We start from the raw sequence: 14,652 nt of genomic DNA, 5'->3' as shown, positions 1-14,652 counted from the left end.
GGTCAGGAGTTAGAGACCTCCATTAAAGCAATTCTTCTAACTCGCATGCCTCTGAATAGTAAAAAGTGCCATTACCTTTCTAAAGCAAAGGCATCGGTCACTTCTGGTTAGTATTCACTCATTCAGAGCAGGTAACAAGCCAGAAAATTGGGGAGGTGGGATGTGAGGGTGGCTCACATGCTCTGAACGCCTCAGGCATTCAGTAATGAAGCTCGGCATCTCTGGAAATAGTCCATTAATATTATATTGCTGATTTAATTCAGGAGCACACTTAAATCAGCTGAGCCTTTCATTTTCTTACACCAGTTATTTCACTTCAAATGGGCTGAAATCATTTTGGAACACAAAAGAACATATTCAATGGTAATTTTCTCCAAAATGTTATTAACACTGTCAAAACGAAATAGCTTGTTTCCACCCTCCCCCCTTATGTCAGAGATGCAACACTTGAAAAAAGTAGGTTAAGTAGGATGAGTAGTAGTTAATGCAAATAAAGGTATACAATCGATTTTCCGAAAACATTGAAATAATTTCATTTTAATAGGTTAAATATACCATTGCTTGACAAACTGCATTTGAAGATAGGCATTTGATACAGTTGACATCTACAAGCATTACTTACAGTATATAATGGATAAGTAATCACTGATACAAAAGAACCGATCCAGTATATGTTACTGCCTTGTTCTCACATTATTGTAAGTTTTTACTATTTCCTCGTAAGAACAGGGGAAAGATTACAAGAGAGGAGGAAGCCTTTCAGCCAATCTAACTCATTTTGTAACTATTAGCTAATTGATCTGAGAATATCATCCCGCCGGTCCTTGAAAGAAGCTAGAGTATGGGCTTTGACAACCAGGTGTCACGACCGCTGAAGCCAGAGGGCGCTCCTAATCTGTCCTGTTCCTAGTTTCCTATGCATTGCTGTCCTTCCGGTGTCTCTCTCTCTGGGGCTATATATTTCCGGGTCTCTCATTCACCTTCGCTCAGCATTGACGCTCGGATGTCCTGAGACCCGCCTAGCATCCAGGCCGCCCTATGTCCGCTGCCTGAGGGCATTGGTTTCTATACGACTCCTGAACTGTTGAGCCCGGGCTAATACCCCGTACCGCCACTACGCATACAGTATGGGTCTTTTTCTGCTCTCCTGCCTCTCTACGGTTCGTCCCTTCCGACATCCGTGACACCAGGCTGGGTACCCTGTTCCATACTCAACATAGCCCTTTGCCTAAAGAAACTGCCTACTGTATCTTCTGGTTTGTGCTTCACTGTTGAACTATTTGCACTGGAAAAAAGCCCCAGATCTTCTTCCAGAGGAAGCTGGCTGCTCCTTCCATGTTTTCCAGCTGCTATCCCACTCCGGGCCAGCACACGAGCAAAAGCTCTCCCAATAATAAACAGAGGTAGACATTAATAATTAATCGTGTCTTCTTCACTTAAAGCTGTGTATCTCTGGAGTTAAGTGACAGTTCTTTTAAGTTAGCGCATTCCGCTATTTCCACCTGAGCTCCTCAAGCCCCAGAGGCGACAGAGTTGGCAACATCAGGTTGAGTAACTGGACAACATTTGTGTTCAGAGAGAGATATACGGTATGCAAGATAGTAAAGGGTTAAGTAATTATAGTGATTTTAATTAGAAATTATAATGATTGAATTAGTTCTGTTGTGTGTGTGTGGACAAAAGAGGATCGGAAACAACATTTTTAGGATGCAGAAGAGAAGCAGTAATATATTTCACAGGAATGAAACATAGAAGATTGTGTTGTACTGTATAAGCTGTGCAAACGGGAAAGATGGAACCTGTTTTTTTCTCATCCCATTTTCTAATTTTGCTTACTCCTGGTGAGTATCACAGACTGTTTTTTATATAAATAGAACCCTTTTGGGATGACTTCCAAAAATAAACTGAAAGTCCCACTTACCCAGATGCTAGGAACAGTAACCTTAGATATTTCTCTGTGCTGCTTAAACTGTACTGTAAGTCTCAGTAGGGGGTTAGAAGCATGCGTTTTCACAGAGCTAAAACTGTCCTGTTCTAAATCCTTCTTTTTTTCTCTGGCCTCCACTGAGCTGATAGAATTCAAGAAAAATATAATAAATATGCAAATACATCATCTTGTCTTATGTTAAATTAAATGACCTCACACAAATACTGCATATAACTTTGCAGTAAACATCATCCAGGAATCAGATGCTTTGTAAATCTCTGAGTAATGTAAGTATAATAAGTTTTAACTTGCTTGATGAGGGGGCAGCCACCTGGCCATAGGATGAGGAGGTTAGCCCCCCATTCAGAGAGAGGAGATAACCAAGGGGAGATACCTGTATCTGGACGCAACACCTCCTCCTCCACACTCAGGCCCTCCAGTCTGCATGGAACAGGCTGAAGAGTAACTAATTTGTGAAGAGGACCTGATGCCACTGCTGATGAGTCCATTGCAGCCTCTGTCTGCCCCGAGCCAGTCGGGTGTGACGTCTAGGAGGTGTGAGCAGAGGGCCTCTGACAGGTCGCCTTGCTCTAAGGCCAGCAGCATGGAGCCTCACTGTCCTGTCACTGATGCAGGCATTGTGTCTGCCGGCAGTTTCAGCAGCAGTACGAGTGGCAGATCTGAAATGATCTCTCAGATGGACCAGTCTGATGTGTCGGTCCTACTCTGGTGTGGTCACTTGAGGGCGACTTGAGGGTCATCTGTCCTGCCAGTCTGCTGAAACATTCTCTGCAGTCGGGACACAGTGGAGCAGCTTACTCTATAGTGTCTGGCAACGCTGGCACATGACATGCCTGCCTGCAGCATGCCAATGGCCCTCTCCCTTGCTTCAGGTGACATTCAAGGCATTATGGAATTCACAGAAAACTGACTAAGTGTGTCCTTTTTCTTGCGGTGACCTAAGCTTTGAATTAAGGCCTTTTTAAAGGTGACCTGATCAGGCATTGTTCCACCTGGACCTCGTTGGGTAAAAGTGCACCTAACGAGCTTTCATGTGATTGGCAAGTTGCAATGCCTCACTGCAGAAGTTGTGTTGCTGGTCAGAGGGCTTAAAACAAATTGACAACTTTTTATGAAAGCACGTAAGCTATAATGATAGTATTCTCATTTCAGAAAAATGTTGCGTTTCTTTTTTTATAACAAACAAGTATATAACAAATGTCAGAATGTCTGATTATAATGATTTTGATTTAGAAAAGCAGGATGTAATTGATTCTTTGGCATTAACCCTCCTGAATTTCAATTAAGAGCTTCCATGTTTTGAAGGATTTGTAAGAGTGCTGATATGGAATGCCATGTCACTGAAGTCTGATTCAGTGAAGTCTGAAGTGAAGTCTATCACTTACAATATTCAAAAACGTATCACGGTTATTAATTAATTGACAGTTATTTCAAAACGTACTTGAGCCGTATGGCAACCTATGATAAACCAAAGTGGACAATGTTAAATTGATTTAAAAAAAAATAAGTCTGTAAGTGAAAGCATCCATATCCTGATTTGTGATTTTGATTTTATCAAACTGGATTTAAATATTGAAAAAAAAATACAGTATCGACAAGGCCGTTTCTTATTGCTTTTAAATCTTTAAACAATTTCCTTTGAAAATTAACATGGAATTTCTAAATTAAATTATACCAGAAAACATTTGGAACCAACCTAAAGCTCATTTGGTGGCAGTAATTCGTTCTATTCATTTTCTCCTTACTATCGCTCTTGCCACTTTCCTTTAAAACTTTTTGCAGTTGCATGTTCACCAAAAGAAAAAGCAAAGAAACACTTTTGAGAGAAACTCCCCCCAAAAAACACGTTGTTTGGCCTCTCTTTGATGTAGCACATCCATTAGAAGAAGAAAAGGGTATAAACAAATAAAAAAAAGCAGTATAGTGCTCATGAATGTCAATGCTGACCTTTTAGCACGAAAACACTTTGATCTGAAGGAGGCTGTTAGCCAAAGCAAGATCCATGGGCATCAAGACAACACGAAGGATGAAATGTCACGTTTCGTTCGTGCTTGTGATCTTTCGATATCCCTGCTGTTCACCTGACTGGACAATCTCTCCTTTATTTACAGGATCAAAGCCTGGGTGGACAAGATGCAGGAGGAGCTTGTTACCTTAGCTGAAACCGCAAGTGGTGTAAAGCACCTTATCCAGGTGAGTTAAAACACTTCAATAAAGTCCATTAGGAGCCTTCAACTGAAACTCCTAATGGAATCCGTCAGGGGAACACAACTTCAAAGATTTGTCATTTGTTCCCTTTCCACTCGTTTTATAGGCCTTCAGATGTGAAACCAGTGCAAACCCATCCTTTGTTCATAGTAGAATATACTGTAGCACGTCTTCGCCTGAAGGCTAAAATGCTAGAATATGAATATCCTTCAGCATGAAAAGATGACTGAAGATTTGAAAAAAATAGTTACTTTGGCTTCAAAAAAGCTTTAGTATTAAATGTTTTCATAAAGAAACCCTTTGGCTACTAAATAATTGGTTATTTAGCATTTTATGTTTTTTTCCCTATGTTTTGTGTATTTGTACATCAGTAAATAATACCCCATGGCTGGCCTCAGAACAGATGATGTATCATAAAGTTAAATGCTCTGGTAGTGAACAGTACAAAGAGCTATCGATCTAAGAAAATGAGATCAACATATCTTGCTGACTCCTTTATCCAAGGCAACTTGCATTTGTTTTACACAAGCCAACGAACTTTAAAGAATCAACATAATACAAATTATGATACTAAGTAAACAAAATACCGTACCTTTTTATCTGAGAAAAAAAAAGCACTTTTTTGTAAACGTTGTGGGACTGTGGAGCAAGCACCCAAGCCTTCTGTTAGTAGCTGGTATCCAGACATCTTTCAGGAAGCAGCTACATGAAAGACTGGGTTCAAATAACTACTAACAACTCAACGAGTCTTTTTTTGTTGTTATTGTGCATAGACTGCACTCCCCATAAGTATGGCGTGGAGTTATTCTTGACCATGTGATCTTCAGGGCTCCTAGGATATAGTTTAATCGTTATATTTTTTTAGTGTATCTCTCTATAGATCTCAGCCATCACTGGGTAACCAGCACATAAGCTGTGATTACTTACACACTGGAGAACAAATATAATTAGTAGTGCAAATCTGTATAATGACAAAGACGAGTTCAAAGATATTGTGCCCTATCCCGACAAATTTTGCAGAAACTGCAATTTTTCATTGAACCACATATAAAAGATAGCAATCCACCAACATTTAAAATCACAATAGCAAACAAAAGGAAAGGCTGAGATTGTCACTAGTGAGAAACATCCTGTAATTTACAATTCAACAGAGGCATTGGTCTGTACTAGTATTCCTTTGGAAAATCCAACCAACCCAAGATTTCTCAACAAATGCAATAAATGACAGGTCTATTCCAACAGCAAGTCATCTGAGAAAGGAGTGTTTACCACTGATCGCTCAGCAAAACAAATTTAAAGAACCGATGTAAATGTCTGACTTTGTCTATTTAGTTACCAACTGATCACAGATCACAATATTTTGCATGTTTTGTTTGTTATATCATTATGATGAAAACCAAGTATCAGTTAACTGAAAGCAAATTCTATTGATCTGCACTCTGTAAATTAGTCCTTCTTGTCACAGGGCATTGTGAAATTTATACAGTAAATGCCCATAAAGTGGATTTAAAAATTTGACTGGATTTGTATTAGATAATACCAGTTACAAGATCTAAGCATACAATGGCATTCTTCAAGGCTTGTTACTAAGTTCTGTACTTTTGACGTGTAATGTCCATGTACTCTAGTAGCTCTTGTGCGCATGTGGAAAATAATTTCTTGAAAGCGGGCAACATTAAAAAACTTTGGGAAACGTGGTCCGAAAAAGAACATCTGAGATGTGCAATCACACAGAAAGGTGGCACCCTGCCCACAAAACTGCATCTTGAATAATTTACAATATGATGGGCCACTTTATATTCTGCTGCAGAATACCATTCCAGGTACATTAATTTATACCCAGACTTTGTGGAAATGTGAAGTCAGAACATAGCCGAAAGTTGTACAAGGTTGAGAAACTCAGCTCTCAGTGATTGTAACTGAATTACAGTCCCTCTGACTTCCATAAATTTAGGGTCTTTAACACATGCTATATAATACAACTAAGGCCAATTAATAAAGGTAATAAGGTACCCTGTATATGCAGTATTGGCACAGCAGATGTACAGAACAGACCACACAATAAACAAATTTTATATTAAAACTTTTTTGCCCTAATCAAATAGAAAATGCCTTTCATATAAAATGTTTATAAACATCTTAGTGTATTTAGGATATGCAACCCAAAACAGCTTTTCAGTTTGGTTGTGGATGATGAATATAAATCCAAGTTGGACAGATACTATAACACCACACACAAGGAAAAGGCTGTGGAACGTGTTTGGGTGCATTTTGTGATTTTCTTTCATCTCTTCACACAAATCATAATTATACGGTCAAGACATTACAGTATATACATCTTCCTGCTGATTATCTTAATGTATTGCTGCATTTTTGTGATTCTGCTGTTGTGGTAAAAATGACTCTCAGGACAGAGAAATATGTAAAATCTTCGGTTTTATTTACTGCCGACAGTTGTTGGCAGCTCAACTGGTTTTCACTCCAGGAGCTTCATTTGGAGGGTGTACTCTCCGGCAAATTACCTCCAAATTTGAAAGTTCAGCATGACAGCTACAGTATACAGTATACAGTATAAGGCTTATATGGCTTATATAAATTACTCGTTTGTCTTAAATTCTACTAATACCTTATTCACGGTAGATAATGGGATGAAGCACCCAGCTGGTGATTTTCCAGTGACCTCCATTCCCTGACTAAAGTTTTGATATCCAAGAACTCTTGCTTTTGCCCTGCCTACTGTATGTCACAGTACTCCTTCATTCTTTCTCTCACGAGTCATCAATAAGTTCAAGTTAACCCTCTAACTACCCCACCTTCTGCACCACTTCACTATTGAATAGAGCTGATGCATGATTAAGTGTTAATAGCCATATACTGTACAGTACATCGCTGTTACTCTACATGCTTATGCACGTAAATTTAAGTAATTAAATGACTAGTTGATTATGAGACCCCAACATGATGATTATTTAATTAGTGACTTTAGGAGAGGCTACAGAGTATATCGACCTCTAGGTTTAGAGGACTGAAAAACGGTTTAGAAAAGCCCCAGGCTCTACCTAAAAGCATGTTTAAGGAACATTCGGCAGTGGTCATGAGCATAAAGGGAACTGTGGGTAGCCCACTGAGACATATAGGGGCCACCACCTGCACGTTTTGCAGTACTAAACACTTTCAACAACCCGTTAACAAACTGCTTTCTGAAAAAAATTATCTTACTCATCAGTGAGAAAATGAAAGTGTATTTAAAAACTGATCTCTGACAACATAATGACATGGTTTCACCAGCTTCTTTAGGTCAAAAAACATGAAATGGCTTATAGGCTGATGGAAGTACCTGTTTATAGTCCTTGCTGTGCAATTGAATGCAAGTAAAACAATTTGTCACCTTTACTGATGCAGTTTTCTCCTGCATTTCCAATTGCACACATGTTGTTTTAGTAAAAGTCTTGGGCTATGTCATAATTGAAGACGACCGACGTTTTACAAAGCTTCACTAACACAGCATGATGTTCAACTGAACACCTACGGGGTCTTGTTTTGGAAAGGTAACGAGTGATGGAAATCAGCCTCTCGTTAGCACTGATAATGCAGATCTCCATTATGCTGCAGGGCAGTGCGATTCAGTAGAGGTGTCAGTGATGAGGAATGTTGGAAAACATTTGCTGCCTGTCTTAACCTTCTCAGACACCTTACATATTAAATTACTTATGCCTCATCTCCACTGCCACCACAACTGCGCTGAGGATAATAATTCATTGTATCTGTATAACTCTTTTAACCCCAAAGCACATTACACAAAGTAGGGAACCCACTTAAACCACCACAGAAGTGCGGTGCTGTCTTGACTGACATGAGTGAGCCTGTATGTTCCAACACTACACACTGCACAGCAGATCATGCACAGTTAATTGAATTAAGGTGGAACTTTAAGTAGGCAAGATTGTCCAAGTCAAGAGCCAGGACCCCTCATTTAATAGCCTTACTCTTTCAATAGTGCCATGGAACCTTTAATGACCGTAGTAGGTAGGAGCTTGGCTTAACTGTATCTCCTACAGTACAGTATCCCTACAAAGTATTCTTCCCTGACATTGGATTACTCGACCTTGGATGTCTCAAGTCAATCAAAAAATGCCAAGTGTGGCCACAGCTGGAAGTTCTTGACAAAGAAAGTGATAGTAGAGCTTTATTCAGAAAAAACACTCCATCAAAGTAACTAGTATTAAACAGGGAAGGAAAGACTATTGCTATTGGTAATTTGTGCTAATGGTTAGCTTAAATCACCCTTTGATTTATGTCTATGTCTGTAATTTATGTTATTTTAAATAACGGAGTGCAAGAAAGTTTTATACACACTAACTTTTACAATAAAAAAGAGCAAACAAGGGACACGTTTTTCAATGTATATTTAACTAAATATCTAAATAAAATAAGATAAAATAAGCATTTTAAGTTTTCTATTATTTTTTTCTTCCTGTTACAAATTTTAGACTTGTTTCTTTCTTGTTTAAATTGACATCTACCACCTAGTAAAAGGTTTGTATTTGTTTATACACTCCAGGTTAGTAGACTGTATGGGCAAACAGCACCTTCAAAACTAGGAATTAAGCACTGTTATTCTTACTGATTTCCGCATTAAATAGCTGGATTTGTTTTTTAAACTAAAACAAATAGTGTTTGACCTCACAGAAGAAAAATCCCGGGGGGTCAAATTCCACTATTGGATTTAGCTATGTATTATAAAATATGATTTTTGTAAAATATCAATACATATTATGTAGGATTGATATTAAGCTCTTAATTACTTTTATTGCTTTCATTGCTTCCAAAAGCCACATGGAACAAAACTTTAGGCAGGCGAAACTCAACCAGCCCAGAATGGAATTTAGCCAGGACACTGGGGTTCACACCTCTGCGTCTTTGACAAGATATTTAATTCCAACTTGTCAGCACCTCGATTTAACATCAAAACACAGCGTCTCTACTGCACTGTGTCCCTGGCCACCATACAAGGCCACTGGATTGGACATTCTGGTAGAAAGGGAAGAGCTGAAGGATTTGACAAATCCCCTTTCTTCTGATGACAGCCTTAGCTAACTGTCTCTGTCGAGCTGATTTGTACCTGCGTTGCCATCAGAGAAAACAATTACTCCCAGATTTCAATACCGTATTTTGCTGACATAACATATATGTACACTAAATAAGCAATGATAAAAAATAGCATGTCAGACACCGACACATTTAATCATGTGAAGATGACAATCTTTCACGCTGACAATCCTACATTGTTAGCCAGCAGTTGAGGTTGTGGAATTTTCCATACTGGTAAAAGCCATTTACTATCATCAATTTTATGAATTACTTTCACTGTATGCAAATAAGGAAAAAGAGGCATTTTAATGGAATTGCTTTCAATCACTTTAATATAACTATCCTCCCACCTAATCCCGTTTCAGTGCTTCAGTCAAATTCTGATTAACGAGACAAGACAATTAACACATTGGTGCAGTGGTTAGTATTGCTTTCTTGCAGTGCTGGGGCCCTGGGTTCAATTCAAGACCTGGATCCCTATCTACGTGAAGTTTGTATGTTCCCCTGTAATCTCTGGGTGTTCCAGTTTCCTCCCTTAGTCCAAAGACATACTGGTAGGTTAATTGCTTCTGGGAAAACTGCCCCTGGTGTGAGTGTGTGCGATTGTGTTTGTGTCTGTGTGTCTCTGTCCTCCCTGCGATGGACTAACGTCACGTCCAAGGTGTATCCCACCTTGTGCCCAGTTGCTTGCTGGGATTGGCTCCGACTGTAAGGTCAAGGCTGATAAAATTCCCACCACATGTGAGGAATGAACCAGGGAGGCTGTAGCAAGGGTGAAGATGAGGAGGAGGGAGGCATGGTGCAGGTGAAATATTTCTGTTCAACAGAGAGGAAGTATAAGATTACAATTTGATCTCCTTACAAACGTCTTTTTGACCATTCCATTTATGAATGGAAGAAAAGTGCAAGGAGACAGTAAAAGCCTTTTCCACTCTGATAAAATGGAAGGGAGGTTTTATAAATAACCTTGAATATATTTATAAATCAGTAACTTGTGCTGATTCTGATGATGTGATGAACTGCATGACATCTTTCAATTTTTCTCAAAATGTAAAAAATATGTATTTTTGTGTTTATAGTGTTTAGATCTGTAGCAACATACTGTAGGGTTGCAAACAGCTTTTTCTATAAGCCCAAACCACAGCTGGTTGCAAATGAATCACCTCTGCCTCTGTTGATTCTAAAAAGGGTATTTAATTTAGGGTACTTAGGGTTAAGGGTACTTTACGTAAGGGTACTTAGCTTTTAATGTATGTAGTGCCTTTGTTTATATGCATTATTAAGTTGAAGAAAAGACAGACTGGGCAAATTCTTACATTTTTAACTCAAGATTTGATTTTTTACTTTTTACTTTTAATAGATGACTTTTATTTTGTACTATTTAAACTGAACTCCATACTTATTCACCCTTCCTGTCGGTCACTCAGTCTTTGCACCTATCACCTGTTTTATTTGGGCAGATTTTGAAATTTAGGCTACATTCTATTTATGTATTTACAGATCAACACTGCATTATTAAAACCATGTAGTGTAATGACCGCACCGGGTACTTCTTAATGGGTACTGAATCTTAAAATGGGGTGGGAGGAATTATTGAATTACATTTATTTTGATTAAATTATTCCTGTCTTTCAGTATAACCTAACAAATGCTTTATGTCATGTTGAACATGAAATGTCCCTGATCTAAATTATAAAAATAGCAAGAAATCAAAATGGTATTTCTGTTATATCCACCCCTCGTCTGAAACTTTATGGTACATACAGTACAGTAGTCATTAGTTCCCATCTCTTGTGAATTATGTTAATTTTCTTTTAGAATTAATTCTATTATGGCACAGTAAAGCACTCACTCAAGTTTCACTTCTTTTAATTCTCACATATATCTGTACACCCTAGGAATTGCAGCTAATCCTCTTTCTTAAGGTGTTCCATTGTGATTTGACAATCTCTTCACAATCCACTGTGTACACCTGAGACACGTGCAGTATTCCTGCATTTACATGATGTTCCCAGATTAAAGTCACACTCTGGGGAGTGAAAAAGGTTTCTTGTCACAGAATGGTTTTCCCTGTCCACTAAATAGAGGGGCAATAAAACATTTTGTTTTTGAAACAAGAAACTGCTTGAGTACCTTCCCGAGGCTAATCCTGTAACAAGAATTTACCTTTTGTATCTTTTTTATATCAAATAAAATGATAGGCACTGTACGTTTAGTCAAGAATTGGAATTTAAGTGATCCAACACCATGGGTAACAGACATACCGTAAGTCTGAGTTCAGGTCTCCATGACAACTATCTATAAATAATCTATTAAAACATTGCTAGGATTAGGGGTATTGGCTCAGGATATGGTCGGGATTAAAGTTTTTATCAACATCTAATTAATCGATAATAGAGTCTGATTATTATCAAGTTAAGTTATTAAGTTATTCTATGTAACTCCTAATCTAAAGTGTTAATCAGATCTCTGTAACACTAAAGGCCTGATAGATTCCAAATGTACCTTAATTTTGATGGAGACTTTACTGGTGACTTCTACACAGACATGAGCAAATACGGTATATACAGTAAAACTGAAAAAACCTGGTCATTCTGGAGTTACACACACCACTGGTGGATCCTGCAACAGAATTAGATATTGTTTGCTAAAGATAAGTAATTGTGTCCAGTCTCCTGGTATGTAAATTGTAAGATAAGAGTTCTGAGAGACTTTACCGAGGGGCTTTTAGAGTAGCAATTTAAGGCATGTCCTGACTACAAGATTAATCTTCAGTCCCTTGTTTTTGAGTTTAGATTCGTTGTTTTCTTCACCATGAAACAATGAAATTAGAGAATACTTTAAAATATGAAGATATATAAATTAAAAGTAAAAACTTCATTTTTTTTCTTCAAAGAAAAAGGTCTGGATTAGTTACAGTACACACTCTTCTGTAATTACAGTGATAAAATAAATGTCCAGTAAATGAGGAAATGACCTTGATTCCCATAAGGTTGTCAGCTGGAAAGGACACATTATTGTGTTACTATGTGTTTATACTTGGACAGAAAAAAAATATAGTGTGGTATGTATACAGAATTCTAGAAATGTAATGTCTTTTTATAAACATGCAAATCACCGGTAATAGTAAACTTGTGAAACTTTTGGATTATAAAACTGGCGTCACTGTTTTCTCTCTAGATCTTTACAGATAAAAGAAAGCTCTACAGTGTGGAAACAAATAACGCCAGTCAGCTCGTGGAAAGTGCAGCCAGAAATATAGAGAAGCTTCTCCTCAACAGATCAAGGGCACTGGAGGTGAGTGCATTTGATTATCTTATATAATTTTGGTAAGTTTGCTTCTTTTGTGGGCATTTATACTGTATCTGTAGGATTTAAATTACAGGATTCTCCCCAGTAAGTGTACAGGAGGTAGTGCTGGCTGTAAGCTTCAAGTAGAACTGGTTAAAGACCCTCTTAATGTAACCATTTCAAGAGTAGATATCTCACTTCAGTGCAAGGAGAGACAATGTATGGGAAGGCTATTACCTGTATGTAGATTTACATTGATGTTGTGTTCTGATCAGAAAAGTGCTTTTATTGGGATAGGGAGATGGAGATTCCACCTAGCCTTTTGGCTTTCTTTTGTAGCAACTTTTTTTTTGCTTTCCACGTCAATGGGACATAAGGTCATCCTTGCATGATTCCTGAATCATTTTGATTATTTCCTAAACATTTTCCTAATGTGCTTATGGGTAAAGTAAGGAAAGTTACAAGCATATAACTTACAATGATCCTGCACAAGAAGCATGCTAAGATGATTTAATGAATGATGAAATATGTCTTGCTGTTGCACTGGATTTATTTGGAACAATGTCTAACCAGTTTCATCCAGTACAAGATAGCTCACGTCCTTTCTATGTACTGTAAACATTCACTTGGTTTCAAAACAATCATACACTTTAAATAAATACAGTGCTCTACATTCATTCTTAACCTTCATAACTCCAGCTCACTTCAATATGATTCTCTTGATATTTGCCTTAAGGCTTTATATATACAGTATAGAATAATTTACATATGCAGTAGGTGTATATGATTGGATAGCGCTTTTCTGTACACTCCACTCAAAGCACTTTACAGGTAATGGGGACTTCCCTCCACCACCACCAATGTGCAGCCCCACCTGGATGATGCGACGGCAGCCATAGTGCGCCAGAACGCTCACCACACATCAGCTATCACTGGGGAGGAGATCAGAGTAATGAAGCCAGTTCATAGATGGGGATTATTAGGAGGCCATGATTGGTAAGGGCCAATAGGAAATTTGGCCAGGACGCCGAGGTTACACCCCTACTCTTTTTGAGAAACACCCTGGGATTTTTAATGACCACAGAGAGTCAGGACCTACAGTAGGTTTTACGTCTCATCTGAAGGACGGCGCCTGTTTACAGTATAGTGTCCCCGTCACTATAATGGGGCATTAGGACCCACATGGACCAAAGGATGAGCGCCCCCTGATGGCCCCACTAACACCTCTTCCAGCAGCAACCTTTTCCCAGGAGTCTCCCATCCAGGTACTGACCAGGCCCACACCAGCTTAGCTTCAGTGGGTTGCTAGTTGTGAGTTGCAGAGTGATATTGCCTGTACTGAAGCTGGTGTTAGGAATAACATACTGTATAGTATTTGATTAAATATCTAATAATTACTATACTTAACATTTGTATTTTTAAGTCTTAATGCTCACAGATGTATTTACTGTATATTTATAGTAATGTCACTGAATCAGACATACAGTAGTGGATTTTGACACAATAGATCAGACAGTGTAAAGGATGCTCTAGATTAAACTGCCTGAAGCTATGAAACCTTCAGAAGCTTGTCAGATCTTAAAGAATAGTTGTTTGATCTTTTAAAATACATTTGTCACTTATTTTAATAAGCCATGTGCAAATTGTATTGTATGATTGGCTCAATTAATCTTATTGTGCATGTCAAAGAAGATTCCCTGGCAGGGCATATACTTTATGTATTAATTATATGTCCCACAATGCTGTTGCACTGAAATTACAGGGCTCATAAGGATTAGAGGGAATACCTAACGAACAGCCAAACCATAATAAATTCTTTATTAAAAGATTAATAAATAAAATATAAAATAGGTCCCTTGAGATTTTTAATAAAATCATAAATCAGATCATTATTGGAAGTTGTTATCCTTGCAAAGGTGTGAGGTTTTTGGCAAAAGTCTTCAAGTCTTTCTGCTGTTCTGTTCCATTTGTACTCTTCAAACTGAATTTTCACTGAGCTGTGGTAGTACTTCCATAGATCTGCAAACCTGACTCATTTATTAACTGTATCTTTTCTCTCTCTCTTGCATAGCAAAGTCTTCACTGATTTTAAATGTGCTGGTATTGAAGCTAAA

General features: G+C 38.1%; 1 protein-coding gene across 5 annotated transcripts in view; it reads left to right on the top strand.

Moving 5' to 3' along the window:
• Positions 1-14,652, top strand: part of cacna2d1 (calcium voltage-gated channel auxiliary subunit alpha2delta 1) — a 244,803-nt gene that overhangs the window by 37,861 nt on the left and 192,290 nt on the right. For all 5 annotated transcript variants that reach the window (XM_088923201.1, XM_088923200.1, XM_088923199.1 and 2 more), the window contains exons 2-3: positions 4,060-4,141; positions 12,428-12,544. In XM_088923201.1, coding sequence (XP_088779327.1) covers positions 4,060-4,141; positions 12,428-12,544 — 199 coding nt within the window. The remainder of the gene's footprint in view (positions 1-4,059; positions 4,142-12,427; positions 12,545-14,652) is intronic.

The sequence above is a fragment of the Atractosteus spatula genome, chromosome 8 (genome assembly GCF_055471065.1).
Source record: "Atractosteus spatula isolate fAtrSpa1 chromosome 8, fAtrSpa1.hap1, whole genome shotgun sequence".
Taxonomy (NCBI): Eukaryota; Metazoa; Chordata; class Actinopteri; order Semionotiformes; family Lepisosteidae; genus Atractosteus; species Atractosteus spatula.
This window is presented reverse-complemented; position numbering and strand designations above follow the sequence as displayed.